The 26,873-nt window shown below is 41.9% G+C and overlaps 1 protein-coding gene across 3 annotated transcripts in view; it reads left to right on the top strand.

Annotated features, from left to right (window-relative positions):
* LOC139757155 (uncharacterized) overlaps positions 1 to 26,216 on the top strand; it is a 32,024-nt gene extending 5,808 nt beyond the window's left edge. Inside the window, exons 2-5 of one of the 3 annotated variants that reach the window (XM_071677255.1) lie at positions 15,534 to 15,768; positions 16,269 to 16,374; positions 20,579 to 20,724; positions 25,221 to 26,216. In XM_071677255.1, coding sequence (XP_071533356.1) covers positions 15,534 to 15,768; positions 16,269 to 16,374; positions 20,579 to 20,724; positions 25,221 to 25,393 — 660 coding nt within the window. In that variant the 3' untranslated portion in view covers positions 25,394 to 26,216. Of the gene's footprint in view, positions 1 to 15,533; positions 15,769 to 16,264; positions 16,375 to 19,908; positions 20,346 to 20,578; positions 20,725 to 25,220 lie in introns of those variants that run through there. The other 2 variants (XM_071677254.1, XM_071677253.1) reach the window with 2 other exon arrangements.
* The last annotated feature ends 657 nt before the right edge of the window (positions 26,217 to 26,873 follow it).

The following is a 26,873-nucleotide window of genomic DNA, read 5'->3' as shown; positions in this document are numbered from 1 at the left end:
TACATACACGTCCACACACGCAAATATACATACCTATACATCTCAATGTACATATATATATATATATATATATATATATATATATATATATATATATATATATATATATATATATGTACATAATTCATACTGTCTGCCTTTATTTATTCCCATCGCCACCTCGCCACACATGGAATAACCAACCCCTCCCCCCTCATGTGTGCAAGGTAGCGCTAGGAAAAGACAACAAAGGCCCCATTCGTTCACACTCAGTCTCTAGCTGCCATGTAATAATGCACCGAAACCACAGCTCCCTTTCCACATCCAGGCCCAACAGAACTTTCCATGGTTTACCCCAGACGCTTCACATGCCCTGGTTCAATCCATTGACAGCACGTCGACTCCGGTATACCACATCGTTCCAATTCACTCTATTCCTTGCGCTACCTCGCTAACGCGGGAGACAGCGACAAAGTATAATATATATATATATATATATATATATATATATATATATATATATATATATATATATATATATATATATGTGTGTGTGTGTGTATATGTGTGTGTGTGTATATGTGTGTGTGTGTATATGTGTGTGTGTGTGTGTGTGTGTGTGTGTGTGTGTGTGTGTGTATACATATATATAAAAGGTTCAGGTGATTATACAATGAGTAAAAAGTCGCGTTCGGAGAGGTTGTATCACTGCTAATGGACGATGCACGCCCTCATCATTTCCCCGCTACTGATTGGAAATCAGCCTTAAAGATAAAGCGCCATAAAAGTTGTGCTATTGTTGTATGATTAATTAGTATATATAAAAGGTTTTAATGATGATTAGACATCCAAATGTCCTCAGCTATTACTACTGCAATTAAGGCTCCGAATACTGGTAAAACTATAGAAATACTTCTACCGATATTGCTGATAAAGATATTGCTCTTACTACTAATCCTACTTATATGAGTCTTACCACTAGAGATAATACACTAAAACTGATACAACAACAACAACAACAACAAATACTACTGCTGCTAATATTACCACTGCAGTTTCTACTACTTATGCTTAAGTGCTATTACAACGGTTGCTGCCGTTCTCTATATCATTATGTTGGTATATTACAGTAAAACAGCAAAATATACCAGTTTAAAATTCAAGAGGAATAACCTGTCGTAATTCACTGTTTCTCATAATTTTGGCAGAAGATAACCTTTAGCTGCCCGTATTCATTACATTTTGCATGGCTTATACCTCATTAATTCCGTTAAAAGCTTTCTGAGCAATGAACTACTTAAATGAACAATAAATTTTACCTTCTTAGATACAGAGATGCAAACTCATGCATGAAAACCAGCCAGCAAGATACAAATTTACTTTCCAGTCCAACAATAAAGAAAAAAAGAATAGATGTTGCAGCCTTGCAGAATGTTAGAATGGCGAATTAAGGGGAACAATTTGTTTAACTGTTATGTACGTGACTTTGAGGCTCAATTCGGCTTCCAAATCGCCAATGTGGATCATGTGAATTACATTAGATTTAACGTAATACATCCCATAAGTGAAATGCTTTCATATTCTTACTTACAATACGCATAACATACATTCTCCTATTCTTTGTCTGCTCTTTGGTCTGTCTGTCTCCATTCTTCCGTTCCTTTCACACACTTATGCTAATATCTCTCCAATTCTGTAATGACCCCAGTTGCAAGCCCAGGTCCCGCAAACCAGTCTAATCTTTTTAACCTCAGGGAACAGTCCGCCATGTTCAGGTCGCTTTCAACTCACCGCCTAACCTCGCATGTGTATATATATCCCCACCTTACCCAGACGATGACGCGTGCAGAAACTAGTTCTTTTCAGCTTGTAAATAGAACAGTTAAGTGTCCTCCTGTGGTCGATATTCTGCTGCGTCATAAATCTCTCTCTCTCTCTCTGGCGGCAAGCAGTCATCGACCACTGAGGTTTTAATATTACCGTTACTACCCACCTGGGTAACGGAAGGGTCGACGACAAGCTTCCACGACTCGTCGTTCTTTCTTACTCTCTATTTTCCTGTAGTTGAGCACAGCGTAGGTTACCTACCCTGCCATCATGACAAAATTACATCATAGGTGCTTCTCGAACTTCGGCGACCTGGTTTTAATATATACGCTTTCTCATGTCTTTATTTAGTTTCCTCTTATATTAGGACGGTACCTAATTTCTTCATACGCTGTCCCAATGCTTTATGGCATATCCTAAATTTCTTTAAGTCGTTTCCCATTCATTTACACGTTCAATTTCCAATTTTAGTATGTTATTGCCGTAAAAGAAAACGTGCAAACATCAGAACCTTTCTTATCCCTGGTACATGTGGTTCTGAGGCAAAAAGTGTAACTTCCTTCCAAATGGGTAGAGAATTAATTTGGTCTGCTATATGCAACATTGTATTGAGACAATGGATTCATGTGGACAGTACACATCTTCGTGTGTGTGTGTATTTCTTCGAATAGGGCACAGAACTTTTATCTTCAACAGGACTTGTTAACACGTGCAATGACTTAATAACAAGAGTGGCTGAAAACACCACCATAACCACGTTTAAAAAAAGGTTTCACAAAAGCTTCGTTTAAACTTCATGATTGACCTCTATAACGCCTCTGCAATAATATCTATTTATCTCTATCTATCTATCTATCTATCTATCTATATATATATATATATATATATATATATATATATATATATATATATTATATATATGTGTGTGTGTCTGTGTGTGTCTGTGTGTCTGTGTGTTTTCGTCTCAGTTCCCATGTCCCATTATCACAAATTACCTGTAAAGGATTCTGTGATCTGTTGTGAGTTTTTTTTCTGGGAAGAGGGGAGTTGCATGGGGCATTGTGGCAGCGGAAGGACGTGAAAGCTGGAGTATGAGCTGAGGGAAGGGGATGCAGAAGGTATGGGGAGGAGGTATGAGATAAGGGAAAGGTGTAGCAGTTATGGTAAATGGGGTGTGGGAGTTAAGGGGAGGAGGAGTGGGATTTCAGGGAAGAGTGTGGGAGTTAAGAGAGAGACGTGGAGGGGTTTGCGGGAGTGCACGGACCCTCCTGGGGGAAAGTGGTGGTCAAGCCATTAACCTTGACCGTTCTGCCGGCCGCTCTCACCCGCCCCTCCGCCTTTCTTCACCTCCCGTTCTTCTTCATCGTCTTCCGATGGCCGTTCTTCACCTGACGTGCTCTGTCTCGTGTTTTCTTAAGGTCTAATTCATCCTACAGTGCCTTTCCACGCCATTATTTCATGCATTTTCTTCCCTCTTAACATCAATCAGTTTTCTGTCCACTAGCTTACCTAGTTTTTGAATATCCGTTTCTAATCTCCCGTTTTCTAAGTATCCTGCTCATCCCTCGTTTTCTGTGACTTCCCTCCTTTTGTTGCAGCTCTTTGGCTTGCGCTCTTTTAATTTCTTGTTCTGTATCTTCCGATCAGTGATTACTGTTCCCAATCTTCCATTCTTCGTTCCCTCAACTCTGATGTCCGCTCCTTCCTGTTTTCTGTATTCCGCGCGCGGAGTTTCGTTTTCTGGATTCCTTTGTTTCCTGTTCTTTATCCTCCTGTTTCCACTAATCTTTTGATTACTTCCGATCATCCAATCTCTTGTTTATTAATGTTAAATCATCTTCCTATCTGTTTCTTATCTCATGCGTTATCAATCAGTTTAGTTTTTTTTGTTGTTGTTTCGTTTTGTTTTCTGCTTCCTGTTCTAGTCATCTGTTCTGTACCTTTCGTTCTATGATTTATCATTCTACATTCTGCATCAGCTATTATCTTCCATTCTTTATTTCCTGTTCTTCATCTTACCTTCTCTGTCGTGCCATATCTCATACTTCATTTTCCTTTACCCCCATCGTCTATCTTCTGTTATCTATTTTTCGCACCATCCACACTACCTTCCGTTCTCTTTTATTCATTTTCCCCATCTTTATCATCATTCTTCACCTTTTTTCCCCATCTTTATCATCATTCTTCACCTTTCAGTTCTTTATGTCTGTCTCATATCGTCCGTAGGACCATTTTGAGTTTACTAATCCACTTGATTATCACTATTATTCATTGTTGTTCTTCCGTCCCTACAAATGCGTTTTCTTTTGCCCTTTTCTTAAACCCCACCATTATCCAGCTCTTCTTACCTGGATCTTGGGTCTACTTGCATAATTCTCTCTCTCTCTCTCTCTCTCTCTCTCTCTCTCTCTCTCTCTCTCTCTCTCTCTCTCTCTCTCTCTCTCTCTCTGCAAGCTGGCGTCTTTATAGTACCTTTCATTCCTCTCCCGTCACTTTGGTGGTATGTGTTGCTTGCTAACACTCCCAAGTTAACTAACTCCTCAAGAACTAGGTGTACCACCGTATATAGTGGACCAGATCTGGTGGTGTGGCCAGCCAACAGACACTCATACAGCGTAGTATATAATGGTATAGGGCTGCTAGTGGGACCAGACAAAAGATACGCGTAAAGCGTAGTATATAGTGGACTAGGCAGGAACCAACTGCCCCAAACTACCGGTACAATGCAAGCTCCCTATAGTTACCTCACCTCCCACTCCTCTTTGCCAATGTCAATGCCACATCTGGTGAGGCAAGACCCATGTTACTCTCAACACGAATGTTCAAGATGGGAAAACTTTCATCTTTGAGAAACAGTTAGCAATGAATCTCGGCCAAACTAACCCTGCTCACTGCTGAGATGTGAATGTTCCTGAGGGAAAAAAATGAACCGCAATGAAATGTTTTAGACAAATGGAGAGGATGAGTGTAGAGAGAATGACGGAGAACATCACAAGGTCGTTGTGAAAGCAGCTCCTTAAACCATCTGTATGGTATGGACTGTTGGACCCACTCTCCACAACACACTCTGAAACACAATATCATGCCTCCACCCCAACTTGTTGCAGGCATTCACACACGCGCCCTCTATGATAGTTAGGATGATTAAGTGTGTATACATTATGAGACACTCTCTTCTATGGTCACGATACGGGTTCACTATATGTAGCACGTCAAAAGAAGTACTGAGCGTGAAGTGTGTCCAGGGGGAACAACTGCACCACAACTACCTCCTCGGGCGAACCTTGTAACGTGGTCACCAGATCTGCGGTCATCGTCACAATCACAACACAATGTTCTCTTTGACAGCAGACATTGCTGACGATAACACCCGCCACAGCCCATGTCATGCATGACGCTCTTCTCTTGTTATCACTGCTATCGATTTGCTTACAGCCTAACCACCTGTTACGACCTGACTCACTCAACACTCCTCGCCTCCCCACCAACCTCTCCTACCATCGTCGCCTTATCCGACCCCCTTTTTCACAGCAGCTCCACTAATCTCCCCGCACATAACCCCTTCATAACTTCCCTTACCCCAACATCCCCATGATTACCACTGTTCAAGGCCTACCGCGCCCCAAACATCACGTCTCCCCAACTAACTCTCCACCATCACACACTCAAGATCTCTCTCACTCCTAACACAACTAAGCTCGCTACCTATCGACCCCCTCACAGGACATCCCTCACCCCAACATCATTGTTCTCCCCAAAACACGATCTTTTCACTCCAAATGTCACTGTTCTCCCCCACCTACCAATCCCACCATCACCCCTTTATACTATTTCCCCTCACCCCAGCAACAGTAGTCTCCCCATGAACGCTCTATATCTCCCCACATCCGCCCCCACCAACCAACGCCTCTGTCACCACCTCAAATCTCCCACAATATCTCGACCCCGGCCCCCACGTCTACCCAAGAAGGCGCCCCAATATACCCCAGAGAAGCTCGGCCATGACCTCCACCTTGAGCCTTGCACACTTCCTACCACTCCTACAGGCCTTTCACCAGCCATCAGGAGCGGGATTCAAACCCCGGGGCGATTACCACCCGCGGACCTTGTGTCACCCGACCACCACACCAACCAACGGGTGTGCTATCCACCTTGTTCCACACCTCACCGTTAACGGCAGAATCAACACTGTGGAAGACAGATGTACCAGTGCTGCCGGCATCTGTTAACGGACGCAGCTGTTAACAGATGCAGCAATACTTCCTGATACCAACTAACAGATGATACCTACCTACACTGCATCTAACAGATGTACAAAAACTGCATGTTATCAAAAAGGTAACAAATGTCCGAATGGCGTGGCTTACTGGTAACAGAAGCATCAAAATGTCGTGTTATGGGAACGGGTGTATCAACGGTGTTGGATTACTGTTAGCATGTATATAAACGGTGTGGGCTCCTGATAAAAGATGTACTAACTGATACAACAGAAGCTCTGATCATTGCACATTATAAACAAAGCTGTAACATGCGTACTTAAGAAAGCAAACACCAAACAAAAAAACTAACATTGAATCCGCGTCAGGCTGCCTGGCGCAAATAAGTGAGTGTACTGACTTTAGACGAAGCCAAGACTTTTATCTTATTAACATATATCTTTCACGTTCATACATAGGTCAATACTTACTCCTTTTCATACGACACGAAACATTTGATAGAGACGTGAATAACATGGTGCTGGCTAGCGGCCGGCTCTTGGCCAAATCTCCCGCCAAATCGCCGTCCGCTGATTTTCTTTCTTTTTTTTTTTTTTTTATCCCGCTCTTCACCTTTCGGTCTAGTGTCTGCCCCCAGGGTCATACATCATTATCTTGGCGTGGCCAGTCGTTAACCTGGGAGCGGGTATTCATAACATGCTGGCAAAAAGGCACATAACACCGGTCCTAAAGTAAGTGTTGCTGAAGGGAGATGAAACCGTCAACTGTGAGAACTACAGACTTGTTCCTCAACGTTTCAGTTCTGACACTTTAATGAATTAAATACAAATCTTGCACTTTCAAATATCTGTAATGATCGCTTCGTTGTTGCATTTCACGGACGCTGGAAATCAGCTGAACAATGTACTGGCCAAATTAATCGCACGTCACTTTGAGAGTAGACTTGAGACAATGGCGGCTATCATTTCAACGCTGTGAAACCTCCACATGCATAATGAGAGTGTATGTGGTCTTAGAATTATCCACCCAAAGAAAGTGTTTAAAGATTTTTCGGTTAGCAGATGTTAACTCTGACGGCCTTAAAGACCCCATTAGTTGATAGATCTGTAGCCCAAACAACCAACCAACCAACTTCTTCATCTCCCAAATTATCTTGTTAAGGCTTTCCATTTAATTTTCAAGTCACAGAAATATACCAGAGTTACTATTAATGACACATACAGAAGCAGTAACAGACTGCATACTTGCCCCTCTCTCCAAAACTCTTGCTTTCACCTCCCTAACAACCACATCCATATACAAATTAAACAATCATGGAGACATCACACACCCCTGCCGCAAACCGACATTCACTGGGAACCAATCACTTTCCTCTCTTCCTACTCGTACACTTGCCTTACATCCTTGATAAAAAAATTTTACTGCTTCTAGCAACTTGCCTCCCACACCATATATTCTTAACACCTTCCACAGATCATTGCTATCAACTCTATCATATGCATTCTCCAGATCCATAAATGCTACATAGAAATCCATGTTTTTCTAAGAATTTATCACCTACATTCTTCAAAGCAAACACCTGATCCACACATCCTCTACCACTTCTGAAACCACACTGCTCTTCCCCAATCTGATGCTCTGTACATGCCTTCACCCTCTCAATCAATACCCTCACATATAATTTCCCAGGAATATTCAACAAACATATACCTCTATAATTTGAGCACTCACCTTCATCCCTTTTGCCTTTGTACACTGGTACTATGAATGTATTCCGCCAATCCTCAGGCACCTCACCATGAGCCATACATACATTAAATATCCTTATCAACCAGTTAACAACACAGTCACCCCCTTTTTTTAATAAATTCCAGTGCAATACCATCCAAACCCGCCGCCTTGATAGCTTTCATCTTCCCCAAAGCTTTCACTACCTCTCACTTGGCACACCTCCTCGACCAAAACACCCTATACCTGCCACCCACTCTATCATTTAACATATTCAACAAACCTTCAAATAACTCACCCCATCTTCTCACATCACCACGACTTGTTCTTACCTCCCTATTAGCCCCCTTCACCAAAGTTACCAATTGTTCCCTTGTCTTACGCACTTTATTTACCTCCTTCCAAAACATCTTTTTATTCTCCCTAAGTGTTAATGATACTCTCTTACCCTAACTCTCATTTGCCCTCTTTTTCACTTCTTGCACCTTTCTCGAGCTCCTGCCTCTTTCTTTTATGCATCTCCCAGTCATTTGCACTATTTCCCTGCAAAACTCGTCCAAATGCCTCTCTCTTCTCTTTCACTAATAATCTTACTTCTTCATCCCACCACTCACTACCCTTTCTAATCTGCCCACCTCCCACGCTTCTCATGCCACAAGCATCTTTTGCGCAAGCCATCACTGCTTCCCTAAATACATCCCAATCCTCCCCCACTCCCCTTACGTCAATTGCTCTCACCTTTTTCCATTCTGTACTCAGCCTCTTTTGGTACTTCCTAACACAAGTCTCCTTCCCAAGCTCACTTACTCTCACCACTTTCACCCAAATATTCTCTCTTATTTTCTGAAAGCCTCTACAAGTCTTCACTTTCGCCTCCACAAGACAATAATCAGACATCCCTCCAGTTGCACCTCTCAGCACATTAACATCCAAAAGTCTCTCTTTCACGCGCCTATCAAATAGCACGTAATTCAGTAACGATCTCTGGCCATCTCTCCTACTTAAATATATATATATATATATATATATATATATATATATATATATATATATATATATATATATATATGTATATATATATATATATATATATATATATATATATATATATATATATATATATATATATATATATATATATTTTTCTTTTCTTTCATACTATTCGCCATTTCCCGCATTAGCGAGGTAGCGTTAAGAACAGAGGACTGGGCCTTAGAGGGAATATCCTCACCTGGCCCCCTTCTCTGTTCCTTCTTTTGGAAAATTAAAAAAAAAAAAAAAAAAAAAAAAAAAAAAAAAAAACGAGAGGGGAGGATTTCCAGCCACCCGCTCCCTCCCCTTTTAGTCGCCTTCTACGACACGCAGGGAATACGTGGGAAGTATTCTTTCTCCCCTATATATATATATATATATATATGTATATATATATATATATATATATATATATATATATATATATATATATATATATATATATATATATATTATTCTATGTTTATTATACTTTGTCACTGTCTCCCGCGTTAGCGAGATAGCGCAAGGAAACAGACGAAAGAATGGCCCAACCCACCCACATACATATGTATATACATAAAAGTCCACACACGCAAATATACATACCTATACATCTCAACGTATATACATATATACACATGTACATAATTCATACTGTCTACCCTTATTCTTTCCCGTCGCCACCCCGCCACACATGAAATGACATCCCCCTCCCCCCGCACGTGCGCGAGGTAGCGCTAGGAAAAGACACAAAGGCCACATTCGTTCACACTCAGTCTCTCGCTATCATGTATAATGCACCGAAACCACAGCTCCCTTTCTACATCCAGGCCCCACAAAACTTTCCATGGTTAACCCCATACACTTTACATGCCCTGGTTCAATCCATTGACAGCGCGTCGACCCCGGTATACCACATCATTCCGATTCGCTCTATTCCTTGTATATATATATATATATATGTATATATATATATATATATATATATATATATATATATATATATATATATATATATATATATATATATATATATATTCCTATGAGTCCACAGGGAAAATGAAACACGATAAGTTCCCAAATGAGTTTTTGTGTAAGAATCACATCATCAAGTGAGATACAAGAAATATAACGCACATACATACCTATACATCTCAAGGGATACATATATATACACACATAGACATATACATATATACACATGTACATAATTCACACTGCCTGCCCTTATTCATTCCTCGTCGCCACCCCGCAATACATGAAATAAGAACCCCTTCCCCCGCATGTGCGCGAGGTAGCACTAGGAAAAGACAACAAAGGCCACATTCGTTCTCACTCAGTCTCTAGCTGTCATGTATAATGCACCGAAACCACAGCTCCCTTTCCACATCCAGGCCCCACAAAACTTTCATTGGTTTACCCCAGACGCTTCACATGCCCTGATTCAATTCATTAATTGCACGTCGACCCTGGTATACCACATCGTTCCAATTCCCTCTCTTCCTTGCACGCCTTTCATCCTCCTGCATGTTCAGGCCCCGATCACTCAAAATCTCTTTCACTCCATCTTTCCACCTCCAATTTGGTCTCCCACTTCTCCTCGTTCCCTCCACCTCTGACACATATATCCTTTTTGTCAATCTTTCCTCACTCATTCTCTCCATGTAACCAAACCTTTTCAAAACACCCTCTTCTGTTCTCTCAACCACACTCTTTTCATTACCGCACATCTCTCTTACAGTTTCATTACTTACTCGATCAAACCACCTCACATCAAATATTGTCCTCAAACATCTCATTTCCAGAATATCCACCTTCCTCCGCACAACTCTCTCTATAGCCCACGCCTTGCAACCATATAACATTGTCGGTACCACTATTCCTTTAAACATACCCATTTTTGCTTTCCATGATAACGTTCTCCCCTTCCACACATTTTTCAATGCTCCCAGAACTTTCGCCCCCTCCTCCACCCTTTGACTTACTTCCGCTTCCATGGTTCCATCCGGTGCCAAATCCACTCCCAGATATCTAAAACACTTCACTTCCTCCAGTTTTTTTCCATTGAAACTTACCTCTCAATTGACTTGTCCCTCAACCCTACTGTATTTAATAACTTTACTCTTATTCACATTTATTCAAAGCTTTCTTCTTCCACACACTTTACCAAACTCAGTCACCAGCTTCTGCAGTTTCTCACCCGAATCAGCCACCAGCGATGTATCACCAGCGAACAACAACTGACTCACTTCCCAAGCTCTCTCATCCACAACAGACTGCATACTTGCCCCTCTCTCCTAAACTCTTGCATTCACCTCACTGACAACCTCATACATAAACAAATTAAACAGCTATGGAGACATCACGCACCCCTGCCACAAACGGACATTCACTGAGAACCAATCACTTTCCTTCCTGCTAGTACACATGCCTTACATCCTCGATAAAAACTTTTCACTGCTTCTAAGAACTTGCCTCCCACACCATATATTCTTAATACCTTAATATATATATATATATATATATATATATATATATATATATATATATATAGAGAGAGAGAGAGAGAGAGAGAGAGAGAGAGATATTTCCAAAATTCTTGCATTCACCTCCCTAACAACCCCATCCATAAACAAATTAAACAACCATGGAGACATCACACACCCCTGCCGCAAACCTACATTCACTGAGAACCAATCACTTTCCTCTCTTCCTACACGTACACATGCCTTACATCCTCGATAAAAACTTTTCACTGCTTCTAACAACTTGCCTCCCACACCATATATTCTTAATACCTTCCACAGAGCATCTCTATCAACTCTATCATATGCCTTCTCCAGATCCATAAATGCTACATACAAATCCATTTGCTTTTCTAAGTATTTCTCACATACATTCTTCAAAGCAAACACCTGATCCACACATCCTCTACCACTTCTGAAACCACACTGCTCTTCCCCAATCTGATGCTCTGTACATGCCTTCACCCTCTCAATCAATACCCTCCCATATAATTTACCAGGAATACTCAACAAACTTATACCTCTGTAATTTGCCTTTGTACAATGGCACTATGCACGCATTCCGCCAATCCTCAGGCACCTCACCATGAGTCATACATACATCAAATAACCTTACCAACCAGTCAACAATACAGTCACCCCCTTTTCTAATAAATACCACTGCAATACCATCCAAACCTGCTGCCTTGCCGGCTTTCATTTTCCGCAAAGCTTTTACTACCTCTTCTCTGTTTACCAAATCATTTTCCCTAACCCTCGCACTTTGCACACCACCTCGACCAAAACACCCTATATCTGCCACTCTATCATCAAACACATTCAACAAACCTTCAAAATACTCACTCCATCTCCTTCTCACATCACCACTACTTGTTATCACCTCCCCATTTGCGCCCTTCACTGAAGTTCCCATTTGCTCCCTTGTCTTACGCACTTTGTTTACCTCCTTCCAGAACATCTTTTTATTCTCCCTAAAATTTAATGATACTCTCTCACCCCAACTCTCATTTGCCCTTTTTTTCACCTCTTGCACCTTTCTCTTGACCTCCTGTCTCTTTCTTTTATACGTCTCCCACTCAATTGCATTTTTTCCCTGCAAAAATCGTCCAAAAGCCTCTCTCTTCTCTTTCACTAATACTCTTACTTCTTCATCCCACCACTCACTACCCTTTCTAATCAACCCACCTCCCACTCTTCTCATACCACAAGCATCTTTTGCGCAATCCATCACTGATTCCCTAAATACATCCCATTCCTCCCCCACTCCCCTTACTTCCATTGTTCTCACCTTTTTCCATTCTGTACTCAGTCTCTCCTGGTACTTCCTCACACAAGTCTCCTTCCCAAGCTCACTTACTCTCACCACCCTCTTCACCCCAACATTCACTCTTCTTTTCTGAAAACCCATACAAATCTTCACCTTAGCCTCCACAAGATAATGATCTGACATCCCTCCAGTTGCACCTCTCAGCACATTAACATCCAAAAGTCTCTCTTTCGCGCGCCTGTCAATCAACACGTAATCCAATAACGCTCTCTGGCCATCTCTCCTACTTACATAAGTATACTTATGTATATCTCGCTTTTTAAACCAGGTATTCCCAATCATCAGTCCTTTTTCAGCACATAAATCTACAAGCTCTTCACCATTTCCATTTACAACACTGAACACCCCATGTATACCAATTATTCCCTCAACTGCCACATTACTCACCTTTGCATTCAAATCACCCAACACTATAACCCGGTCTCGTGCATCAAAACCACTAACACACTCATTCAGCAAGTATGAAGTCTGCTGGGGATGAGAGAGCTTGGGAAGTGAGTCAGTTGTTGTTCGCTGATGATACAGCGCTGGTGGCTGATTCATGTGAGAAACTACAGAAGCTGGTGACTGAGTTTGGTAAAGTGTGTGAAAGAAGAAAGTTAAGAGTAAATGTGAATAAGAGCAAGGTTATTAGGTACAGTAGGGTTGAGGGTCAAGTCAACTGGGAGGTGAGTTTGAATGGAGAAAAACTGGAGGAAGCGGAAGTGGATCATAGGGTGGGGGAGGGGGCGAAAATTCTGGGAGCCTTGAAGAATGTGTGGAAGTCGAGAACATTATCTCGGAGAGCAAAAATGGGTATGTTTGAAGGAATAGTGGTTCCAACAATGTTGTATGGTTGCGAGGCGTGGACTATGGATAGAGTTGTGCGCAGGAGGATGGATGTGCTGGAAATGAGATGTTTGAGGACAATGTGTGGTGTGAGGTGGTTTGATCGAGTAAGTAACGTAAGGGTAAGAGAGATGTGTGGAAATAAAAAGAGCGTGGTTGAGAGAGCAGAGGAGGGTGTTTTGAAATGGTTTGGTCACATGGAGAGAATGAGTGAGGAAAGATTGACCAAGAGGATATATGTGTCGGAGGTGGAGGGAACGAGGAGAAGAGGGAGACCAAATTGGAGGTGGAAAGATGGAGTGAAAAAGATTTTGTGTGATCGGGGCCTGAACATGCAGGAGGGTGAAAGGAGGGCAAGGAATAGAGTGAGTTGGAGCGATGTGGTATACCGGGGTTGACGTGCTGTCAGTGGATTGAATCAGGGCATGTGAAGCGTCTGGGGTAAACCATGGAAAGCTGTGTAGGTATGTATATTTAAGTGTGTGGACGTATGTATATACATGTGTATGGGGGTGGGTTGGGCCATTTCTTTCGTCTGTTTCCTTGCGCTACCTCGCAAACGCGGGAGACAGCGACAAAAAAAAAAATATATATATATATATATATATATATATATATATATATATATATATATATATATATATATATTATTTTTTTTTTCAAACTATTCGCCATTTCCCGCGTTAGCGAGGTAGCGTTAAGAACAGAGGACTGGGCCTTTGAGGGAATATCCTCACCTGGCCCCCTTCTCTATTCCTTCTTTTGGAAAATTAAAAAAAAAAAAACGAGATGGGAGGATTTCCAGCCCCCCGCTCCCTCCCCTTTTAGTCGCCTTCTACGACACGCAGGGAATACGTAGGAAGTATTCTTTCTCCCCTATCCCTAGGGATTATATATATATATATATATATATATATATATATATATATATATATATATATATATATATATATATATATATACATATTATCTTATATTTATTACACTTTGTCGTTGTCTCCCGCTTTAGCGAGGCAGAATAAGGAAACAGAGAAAAGAATGGCCCAACCCTACCACATACACATGTATATACATACACGTCCACACACAGCACATATACATATACATATATACCTATACATCTCAATGTGAGGATATTCCCTCAGTGGCCCAGTTCTCTGTTCTTAACGCTACCTCGCTAACGCGGGAAATGGCGAAGTTTAAAAAAAAAAAAAGACATATACACATATACACATGTACATAATTCATACTGTCTGCCCTTATTCATTCCAGTCGCCACCCCGCCACACATGAAATGACAACCCCCTCCCCCCCGCGTGTGCGCGAGATAGCGCTAGGAAAAGACAACAAAGGCCACATTCGTTCACACTGTCTCTAGCTGTCATGTAAAATGCACCGAAACCACAGCTCCCTTTCCATATCCAGGCCCTACAAAACTTTCCATGGTTTACCCCAGACGCTTCACATGCCCTGGTCTGGTTCAATCCTCTGACAGCACGTCGATCCCGGTATACCACATCGTTCCAGTTCACTCTATTCCTTGTGTGTGTGTGCGTATATATATATATATATATATATATATATATATATATATATATATATATATATATATATATATATATACAGGGCTCAGTTTCCCTTGCCGTCTCAGATGACACCAACAAAAGAAAGCTCTCCCTCGTCCAGTGTTGACGGATGGAAGAGCTTACAGCTGTACAAAGAGAGACTCCCACATGCATGTCCCCGGCCTGACACCACCTTTCTCCCCTCGCCTCGAACTCACAAGATCTACGAAGACAGATTTCTTCTGTAAATCATAGACAAGTTCCCTCATAACTGACTGAGTTCCACCCACAGGTTATAGACAATCTCCCCCATATGTTGTCGAGTCTCTCTCTCTCCCATGAGTTACAGCGTCTCTCACATCTCCCCTATATGTTGTCTACTCTCCCTCCCACAAGTTACAGTGTGTCCCCTAAATTTTCCCCCATATGTTGTCTAGTCTTCCTCCCATAAGTTACAGTGTTTCCCCTCTTGAGCTCTCTTTCTCAATCTCTCTCTCTCTCTCTCTCTCTCCCGTGGCCCCAGGTGGCAGGACATTTGTTCCTGCAGGAGCCACCGGCGAGGAATGTCCTCTGGCGAATGGGCTTCAACCACTTGCCCAAACACGCGGACGATGACTACCTCATCTGCCAAGAGAAGCCCAATGCGCGCTGCAGGCCGTGTGGGGACAGTGCCGACACCCCGGTCAAACACCGTCACGAAGCGGGAGGTGACTGGGCCAACGGCATCATCTCCAGGACCTACACCATCGGCCAGGCAAGTCCCCCCAACCCCCCATCCTCCCACACCTAAATACCTGTTGATCACTACTACCACCACCCTCTCCTGTCCCTTCCCCACCATCCTTCCTACCCCAAAACACACACACACACACACACACACACACACACACACACAAACACGTGTTGCAGATATTGGCGTCACACACCCCGCCTCCACCACAGGTATTGGAGATAAGCTGTTTCACCATCCTGTATACCCCTTACCCTCTCCACAGGTGTACTATCATCCCCCTCCCCTTTCCACCCTCACTCTTGCACCACCACCTATAATGGTATTGTCCCACATTACCTCTCGCACCATCCCGTCACTGAATCAACGCTCTTAAATCCACCATCCACCACAATCCTTCTTTGCCCCCTACACTGTATTCCACTATCCTCCTCCCACCACTTTCCCTCCCTGTAACCACAATCCCCCCCCCCCCCCTGCAGTCCCCTCGCCAAACTAACCGGTTCCTCCTTCTCTACCACCAGACAGTGGACGTCCACGTGAACGTGACGCGGAGCCATGGAGGCACCGTGGACTTCAAGTTGTGTCCCCATAACGACTTAACCTCACCCGTCGAACAGGGCTGCCTCGACCAGTGAGTCTTACCGTTTTCTGTTGCTGTTTTCCATCAATTTACTTCACACCTACGTATCTCAAAACTCTAATAGCATTATTCCTTCCATCTCTCATCAGAAACATAATGCTCAGTGTTCCTTTGTTCTTCCTCGAAACACATATTGCATCTATTCATCGCCGCGTTCGCCTCACCGTCCCATCGTCCTCCCGTCAACATCCCATACTCCCATCCGCTTTCGTATCCTATCCTCAATCTAGCCGCAATACAAAACCTTACGCCTATCCATTCCATATGCATGGTATCTTACACCTCATTATTATTTCGTCGTACCGCTTTATACTCTCGATGTTTCATTTCATATCCTGTCTGTCCAACACCCGCTTCCTCATGGTCAGTTCCTTTCGACATATTCCATAATTGTACGATATGTCCAGCGGGCAAGTCCAACTTGGACAGTCTACCCAGAGCAGTAAAAGGGATCTAACCCCTATTCAGTATCCTAACACTACGTATAATCTCCTTACTAATCAGATCCATAACATCCTAAGTATACCTAATGTACACTCAAGAGTCACGCAATTACATAGTTACCGAAATATTGCTTTCTCATTGTTCGCATGCACTGATAGCAATCAGCCCTACCTGCATAGATGACATATTTCTTTTTCAGGACCCAGTTCTCCATCATTCATCTTTTTGCTTTTTTTTTTCTCCTCCATGAATCTTTTCAAGCGCAAAAGCCTATGCATGCTCGCCGGCAACATCCACTCTCCTATCCGGTTATAATCCATGATCAACATTCAGACCAAGTAACGTCTGACACAGTCATCTACAGACAGTCAAATAGGATACAACTGCCTTCATCAGTCTCCCCAACCCCTTCCACAACCTACCGTGCTCTTGTAAACTTGATCTTGTAAAAACACCGTTAACAAACCCTCCTCTCTCAAGAAGAATTTTACGCCCTAATATTACACTATGTCTGATTGTATCCACCTAACTTCTCAACTCCAGCTTCATTCCTATGATCATCCTAATTTGTCCAAGCTAGGTTAATTATGGGCCAGTTTTGAATTACCTGTACACGACCTCTCTCTCTCTCTCTCTCTCTCTCTCTCTCTCTCTCTCTCTCTCTCTCTCTCTCTCTAGTTTTCGTTGTTGTCCTCAACTCACAACAAATTACTTTATTTCCATTTCTTTGCCTGAAAACTTTCCCATTTTCTACCGATTTGCTTCGAGTCCACCATATTTTGCCTCCATCCTTCAAATTCTTCTCTACTCTTTTTCCAGTTTTAAGTCCACTTTCTAATGCACTTTTATCCACTCTCACCAGCGGAAAGCACACTTCTTTTGTCTACATTTAACTCCCGTTTTCTCTGTCAACCTGTTTTCCTCCCATAATCAATTTTATCAAACGATACTAAACAACACTGAAACGTTGCCTATTGTACACCAGGGACAAAAAAACGTTAACTACTGTACACCAGGAACAATAAAACTTTTACTACTGTACACCAGGAACAATAAAACATTAACTACTGTACACCAGGAACAATAAAACGTTAACTACTGTACACCAGGAGCAATGAAACGTTAACTACTGTACACCAGGAACAATAAAACTTTAACTACTGTACACCGTGAACAATAAAACGTTAACGACTGTACACCAAGAACAACGAAACGTTAACTACTGTACACCAAGAACAATAAAACGTTAACTACTGTACACCAAGAACAATGAAACGTTAACTACTGTACACCAGGAACAATGAAACGTTAACTACTGTACATCAGGAACAATGAAACGTTAACTACTGTACACCAGGAACAATGAAACGTTGACTACTGTACACCAGGAACAATAAAACGTTAACTACTGTACACCAGGAACAATAAAACGTTAACTACTGTACACCAGGAACAATAAAACGTTAATTACTGTACACCAGGAACAATAAAACGTTAACTTGCACACCAGGTACAATGAAACTCTGACTCTTGTACATCAACGCTGGCACGTTGACTAATGTACATCTACAACAATGAAAAGTTGACCAGTGTCCACCAAAACAATGAGACGTTACATATGTCCACCAAAACAATGAAATGTTGATTAATGTCAACCAAAACAACGAAACGTAGACTGATTTCCACCAAACAATGAAACGACTGTCCACAAAAACAATGAAAAGCCGACCAATGACCACCAGAACAATGAAACGCAGCCTGCCTAATGCCTACCAACACAATGATATGGTGGTTGATGTCCACCAAAACCATGAAATATTACCTAATTTCCACCAAACCAATAAAACGTTGCCTAATGTCTAAAAAAAAAAACAATGAAACGAAAACAGTAAAACGTTGTCTAACGTCCACCAAAACAATAAAACATTGAGTAATGTCCACCAGAACAATGAAACAGTGGGAAATGCACACTAAAACAATTCATGAAACGTTGACTTACGTGCGCCGATCTCTCAGATGCTGATTGATGTACACCACAAGTCAAATGCTGAGTACAACAGGAAGGAAATGTTCACCACCATACAAAACCTGTCACAGGTTCTTAGTAAACACTTACGATTCGTTCCCCTGGAGGCATGTCAGGGAAAAACTCTCTCTTTCACATCAAGTGGAGTCAAGAAACACCACAAGTCAATGTTCCCTGCTGCACACTCAACTAGCCAAAATGTTCAGATCATACTTTCAGCAAGCTACCATGTCAGTCAGTCATACGCTCAGCAAGCTACCATCTGTCAGTCAGTCAGTCAGTTAGGTGTGTTCAGCAGGCCAATATGTTATTCAGCCAGGTGTGTTCAGCAAGTCACATGTGTCAGTTACGTGTGTTCAGAAAGCCAATATGTTCAGTCAGGTGTGTTCAGCTAGCCACATTTATCAGTCAGTCAGGTACGTTCAGCAAGCCACATGTGTCAGTTACGTGTGTTCAGAAAGCCAATATGTCGTTCAGTCAGGTGTGTTCAGCAAGCCACATCTATCAGTCAGTCAGGTATGTTCAGCAAGCCACATTTGTTAATCAGTCAGCTCTGTTAAGCCAGCCACATTTGTTAGGCAGTCGGCTGTGTTAAGCTAAAATCATGTCAGTCATTAAGGTGTGTTCAGCAAGCCACATGTCACTCAGTCAGGTGTGGTCAGCAAGCCACATGTCAGTCAAGTGTGTTCAGCAAGCAACATTTGTCAGTCAGATGTGTTCAGCAAGCCACATGTCAGTCAGTCAAGTGTGTTCAGCAAGCCACATCTGTCGGTCAGTCAGGTGTGTTCAAGCCACATCTATCAGTCAGTCAGGTGTGTTAGCCAGCCGCATGTCAGTCAGTCAGGTGTGTCTAGCAAGCCACATCTGCCAGTCAATCAGGTGTGTTCAGCAAGACACATCTGCCAGTCAGTCATGTGTATTCAGCAAGCCACATCTGTCAGTCAGTCAGATGTGGTCAGCAAGCCACATATGTCGGTCATTCATGTGTATTCAGCAAGCTACATGTCAGTTAGTCAGGTGTGTTCAGCAAGCCACATTTGTCACTTAGACAGGTGTGTTCAGCAAGCCACATGTCAGTTAATCAGGAGTTATCAACAAGCCACATGTCAGTCAGGTGTATTCAACAATCCACATGTCAGTTCGTCAGGTGTATTCAGCAGGCTACATCAGTCATTCAGTTAGGAGTGTTCGACAGGCCACATTTGCCACTCAGTCAGGTGTGTTCAGCAAGCCACATGTCAAGTCAGGTGTGTTCAGCAACCTACATCATTCAGTCAATCAGGTGTATTCAGCAAGCCACATTTGTTGGTTACTCAGGAGTGTTCAGCAAGCCACATGTCAGTCATTCAGGTGTGATCAGCAAGCCACACCCATCATTAAGGCAGATGTGGCAAACAAGCTACATCTATCAATCAGTCAGATGTGTACAGCAAACCATATCTTTGTCAGTCAGTCAGGAGTGTTTGACAGGCCACGTCTGTCAGTCATTCAGGTGTGTTGAGTAAGCTACAATCTGTCAAATGTTCACAGGAACAAGTCTCAAGGCATATATATTCATCAGGTTATCTCTAAAAATCAGAACTATTCATGCTTCTCTGGACATCTCTCTTTCTCCTCAACCTATCTCATTCACACTCCCCCTCTCCCACCTCAGACACCATGCACACAAATTCCTCCTTCATAACCAATTGTCATCCCTTTTAACCTCCCTGTAACTCACTACAGGTACCCCCTGCAGATCGTGGGTCACAGGGGAAACAAGGTGAGCCTTTCAGCGGCCTACGACGACAAGGAACAACTCCACCTTCAAGTCAAGCTGCCCCCAGGCGTCACCTGTGATCAGTGTGTCCTGCAGATGACCAACATAGCAGGTGGGTCAGAGGATTAAGTCAAGAGCTGGGTGCAGATCAGGGTTCAAAAAGTGTTTGAGTATCATCTCATGAGGTGTTGGTAAGTCGGGGTTATCTCCAGTCTTCAACCATTGCCAGATCAGACGTCACCTCCATGCCAGTCGTTGGTCCCCTATAGATGGTTCAGCAACTGAAATGTGTGAGTCAGAGATCAATTTCTACTTTGTGCTGGGGTCAGCTATAAGAGGGCAGATTCTAGTAAGGTTCTTGGTCAAGGGGTGACTGAATCAGATCAGGGTTTACTGGTTTAGATGAAGCACCAACTACCTTAGCATTTTGGCCGAAACAAGTCAAAAATTAATGGTACTCTTGCTCATATGAAATGTCAACTAAACCTGTACATCAGACCAGGGTTCATTAGTCCCCACACAGTTAAACGACCATTCCTACTGAACGCTGTCGAGCGATTACCAGTGCCTAAATAACATCAGGGATAAAATGAAGTTGGGTCTGGTCAAAGATGAACTGCAGCTCTAACGGTTTGGAGGCTAACTGTTGCCAAGACACATCAGGAATTACCGATGACTGAATCAGGTCATGAGTCATGAAAAAGAGAAATTTTGCTGGGGACTAATTAAGCAAGGATAAGACTAAGGATCAGAAGTGGCCTGGGTGGGTCAGAGTTTGAGTGGGTGGATTAAGTCAACACTAAGCTGTTGCTGGGTTTGGCCAAAGGTCATCTTGCCAAACAGTGATGTAGAAGACAGACACGGCTGAATTTGAGTTCGAATAAGTGTTGGGTAGCTTGGTGTAATCAAATTTCAACTAAAAGTGATTCCTGTCGGAGAATCAGTTGCTAGTAGTTGTGGTTGTAGGTCAAGACTGGTCAAAGGACCAACTGTAATTGGGACAGGTCAGGATTTAAAGGGGACTCTGACACATCAGTTGACAACAAAAGCTGAGTTAGTCAAGGTTCAGCAGTAGCTAGGTCATCACGGGTCAACTGGCGCCCATTCAGCTTTTATTTGCTGCCTGTAATCCCTGCATGCACATTATCCATTCCTTTATTCAAAGGAAGTGTGATAACCTCTCCACATCATCCAGTGATAGATCTTTCTGGTCTTAGGTAAGGGCATCTCTACCAACTTTTGTTGCTCTCCCTTCACTTTTCCGCTCCAGCAGTACTATAGCTGTCTCTTCCACAGACAAAGCAACACTCTTTGGTTTCCATTTCTTCTCTAACTCCACCTTGGATGACTCTAACACTCCTTCACTCCCTGATGCTCCTCTTACTAATCCTATGCCCCTTCCCATAATATCTTTTTATACTGTCAGGAAAGCACTTCTATCTCTGGACACAAGCAAGGCTTATGGCCCTGATGGCATCCATCCCCAGACACTGAAAAAGATTGCCTTTGAACTCACATTGTGCTTGCTTATCTGTTCCATTTCTTTAAAAACCAAACTTTTCCTTTTCCTTGGAAGCATGCATTGATACATCGAATCCCCAAGAAGGGTGACTGTTCTGATCCCTCTAACTACTGTCCTATTGCTTTGTCATCTACCATTCCCAAAGTCTCTGAATCCCTCCTCAGCTCCCATATCCTTAAACACTTTGAATATCATAATCTTCTCCCTGATCACAAATATGGCTTCCATAAGGTAAGATCCACTGGTGATATTCTTTCATATCTTAAAGATGTCTGGTCATCATCCCTGAAAGATCTTGGGGAGTCATTTATAGTTGCCCTTGACATATCTAAGGCTTCAGACAGGGTTTGGCATCAGGGTCTCATCTCTATGCTCCCCTCTTTTAGCTTCCCTCCCTCACTCTGCTCTCTCATATCTAGCTTCCTGTCTGGCCATCTTTCTCTGTGGTTGTTGATGAATCAGCCTCCCCCACTTTTCTACATCAACAGCAGTGTCCCTCAAGGTTCTGTCCTGTCCCCCTACACTTTTTCTTCCTTTTTCTCAATAACTTCCTCTTCTCCACAAATAATCCAATGCACTCATAAGCTGACGACTCAACACTGCATTCATCCACATCCTTTAATTCTGCTCTCTCTTCTCTCACTCAATCTAAATCTCGTCTCGACACAGCCTCCTCAATAAATTCTGACCTTAAGAGGACAGCTCAGTGGAGTACACAAAATCTAAGTTTAATGCCTCCAAGACCCAGTTTCTATCCATCTGTCGAAAACTCCTCACAACTCTCATCCCTCCTTTGACAGTTCTGTAATTCCACCTTTCTGACTCAATGAACATACTTGGTATTACTGAAACATCCACTCTTTCTTGGAAACCCACATCACAGGAATAGCTAAGTCTGCCTCTAAGAAACTGGGTGTCCTGTTTAGATGTCGAAACTTCTCTTCAGAACAGTTGCTCTTTTTATACAAGGGATTGATTTGTCCTTATATGGAGTACTGCTCTCATATTTGAGGTGGTTCTAGCTCTGCATCCTTACTTGACAGTTGAGTCAAAAACGATCCGCCTTATAAAATGTTCCAGGCTAACTTCCAAACCTGACCCCCCTCGCCCAACGCCACAATGTTGGTTCACTTTCCCTCTTTTATAGGTGTTACTTTGGTTTTCGCTCATGACAGATGGCTGCTTGTGTACCCATACCACTAGCTAGACCATGCAATACTCGGCAAGCTGCTGTGTCATGTGATTACTGTGTGTCCATCAGCAACTCGAGTGAGGGCCATTTTGATACCTGCTTCTTTCCCTGCATGTCAAAGCTTTGGAACTCTCTACTCTCTCATGTCTTTCCCAATAACTATAACCTGGCACATTCTAAATGACAGATTTTTCACCTCAAAAATTTGTAAATACTTTCCCTTGTCTTCTCTTCTTCCATTTCATGCTTCTTTCTGTATTTCAATTAAGGCCCAGCTTTGATGTGGACTTTTTTGTCTGTGACTAGAGCCTTCAACATAAAAAAAAAAGTCGTGGCTCACTGCAGTCAAGGGGTAAATTCTAGATGTACTAAGTTAAAAACTATAGCTCACTACAGTAGAAGGTTAACTCTAGATGTACCAGGTTACAAGTCATGGATCAACTGTGAATGAGTGAGATCAGCTGTCAGATGTACATGGCTTTTGTTAGAAATAAACTGTAGCTAGATTGCAGTTAAGGTTTAACTGCTGGGTGCATCTGAGGATCAGTTAATGCTGTGCCTGGTCAGGGGTCAGATGAGGCTGTGTTGTCGTCAGCTGTAGTTATGTCATATTGGAGTCAACAATGAAAAGGTCAGGTCAGAAATCAAATGTGTTGGGTCAGGTCAAGGGTTAAATGTACAATGGACGGAGAGCCAGTGTGTGTCAGATCAGAGAGGTAAACTGTGTAAATTAGTGGTCTCCTTTGGCTGGGTTAGGCAGGTCAACAGCTGCTGGGTAAGGCCATGAGTAAGCAGGTGAAAAGTCCATTGAGATTGCATCAAAATAAGGTTCACCTGTTCCTGAGTCTGGTTAGAGGTCAATTTAAAGGCAAGCCAAGTAAAGGAAACACACAGGTAAGTTAGCCTACAGCAGCTAAAACAGGTCTAGGATAAGCTTGAAAAAAAAGGGGTCTTGTTAAAAGCAGCTTCAAATGGGTTTCACTAGGGATCAACTGGCAATACACACCAGGTGTCAGCTGTGAAGGAGTCAGGTCAGAGATCAAATACAAGTGGGTCTACTACAAGTGTGTTACAGTAGGAGTGGGTCTACTGCAAATGGGTCAGATCATCATTTAATTGTAGCATGGTCATCTTAGGGTTCAATATATGTGCCAACTGTGGTTAGATTATCAACAGTTGATTATAAATGGATCATATATGGGGATTATTTCACCAGGGTAAGATCATGCATTCATGTCAGGTGGGTGTCACTATAGACAGGTATAACTCATGGTTATGTATGGCTGGATTAAGTGCTAACTGTTGCAGGACCAGGTAAAAGATAATTGTATATGATTCCTAACAAGGGTCAGATGTGGCTGGATTAAGTCTAAAGTCTGCCATAAGCAGGTTACGGTAGAGATCATCATTGGCTATGTGAGGCCAGTGAACAACTAAAGCTGATTCAGGAAAAAAGATAGGTTTGGAGCAGAGAATCAACAGCAGCTAGATCACATCAGTGGTCAGGTGGAGAGGCATTAGATTAGGGGGCACGTTTTATCTGGTTTTAGTTATGAGTCAACTGTAACTAAGTAAGGTGCAGTTAGATGTAGTGAAAATAGCCCAGGGCAAAGATAGAGTAAGGTGTAGCTGATCTAATCACCAGTCAACCACTATTGGGTTAAATCATAGAACAATCATTCCTGATTTTGGTCATTGGGTCACTTGAGTAGCTAAATATATTACACTTCAGCTATAGCTGGATTAGTTTATGCATAAGCTGTGTATCACTGTATCTCATAATGTCCTCATCTCCAACAATAAATATTTCAGTCACTAATATTATCTTATACATATTTTCATTATCTTATATCTATATATGTCTATATACATGTCAACATTATATCTGGTACAGATCAATTCAAGCCAAAGAAGGTAATGTTCCGCAACTGTGCTGATATTGCCATTCTGGGCAATGCCAAGACCCACATGGCAGGTGGGCCACCAAAGCACTTCCACTTTGCCCCCAGACATGGTCCTGTCCCTATTGTACAGCAAGAACATCGCTTCTTCAAGAAGTTCTCATAGACAGCAAGAAGTTTGGGTAAATTTTAAATGATGCTTTTGGATGAAAGGAAGACACTTAAAGTGTAAATAAGTTTCCACTATATGGGTAAACTGGATAACTAAACTTATTTCACAAGACATTATTACTGACACTCCCACATGGGCAATACATACTTCTTTCAAAATGAGGGGACAGATTTCTCCACATTTTATGTGTGTTCATATGTAAGTTTTAGAAATATTTTTGCTATCAATGTTCATGACCACACTTCCAAATAATTTCAAATGTTCACAATTCATGATCACTCAAGGTAAAGATGTAGGAAAATTGTTTCCCCATCAACAAAGCTGGACCAACATTCCAAAATAAATGAACAGCAGCAAATGTATGCCATAATGTGATGAACAAACTTATTTCTGTACCGATGACAAGTGGCAAGGAAGTCCAATTTAAATCTATGGTGCTTTTACTGTGAATGTGATCTCTGATGTCTAAAACAGAGATAAGGCGGTTTTTAGCTCAACAGAATCACTGGCAAATTGAAATATCCTTATATAACTAAAAGATATATATATTCTGATGAAATATTTTCCAGTCATGCACTCATTCTTTCTCTCTGTCTTTTCCAAATTAGATAAAGTTTGTTAGATAATTTTAAGACATTATGGTATTGCACTCTTTCTGCTTTCAACTTATTTATTGACAAAAGTGTGTATGTATACTGTGTCTTGCATAGACTGTAGAACAGCCTGTAACAACGTAGACTTCATGAATGACTGCTCATTGATCTCACATGTTCTGTATTTATTATACTTAATATGTATATTAAAAGATTCTCCATAAGATGGTTTGTTTACTGTGGACCCAGCAAATTCCCACATTGCTATTCATTACACCATTTCTGGCATGTAATCTCAATGATCTGCTGCTTACCCTAACTTCTTTTGTTTATAAAATAGGAAAATATCAAGGATGAAGTTAGGACCAACTGTAATGAACTACAAGCATGAAAAACTGGGGAAAACGAAAAAAGTTGTGAGGCAAGTTGTAGACTTGCATGAAAATTCTCTTAGGATACAGGAACAAAAGATATTAAGGTACTGAAGTTCCCTCTGGGAAACTATTAATGGGATGGCAGATTCACCTCATAACCAGCAACAAGGAACAACAATAAAAATCAAGCCACATGAAATCTATTTCAACTGTTATGGACAGTTATTTAGAAAATGTTTCAACATCTTTAGTAACATCAGTAGCTGAAAATAATAAATCATCAAATTACTCTACCAGAAGGATCAAAACTGCACAAAAGAAATATCATTGATATTTCAAGGATCACTATGCACTATTCCATACAGTATAATCATAAGGGTCAAATATTCTAAAATGATCAAATAATCATATTAAAATAAGCAAAGAAAAAATTTTGAGACAGAGGAAGGGGCATATGAAATGCCTAACACAAAGTTTCTAATCATATTCAACACTCTTGAACTACAA

The sequence above is a fragment of the Panulirus ornatus genome, chromosome 25 (assembly GCF_036320965.1).
Source record: "Panulirus ornatus isolate Po-2019 chromosome 25, ASM3632096v1, whole genome shotgun sequence".
Lineage (NCBI taxonomy): Eukaryota > Metazoa > Arthropoda > Malacostraca > Decapoda > Palinuridae > Panulirus > Panulirus ornatus.
Note: the sequence above shows the minus strand (reverse complement) of the source record. Positions and strands in the feature narration are given on the sequence as shown.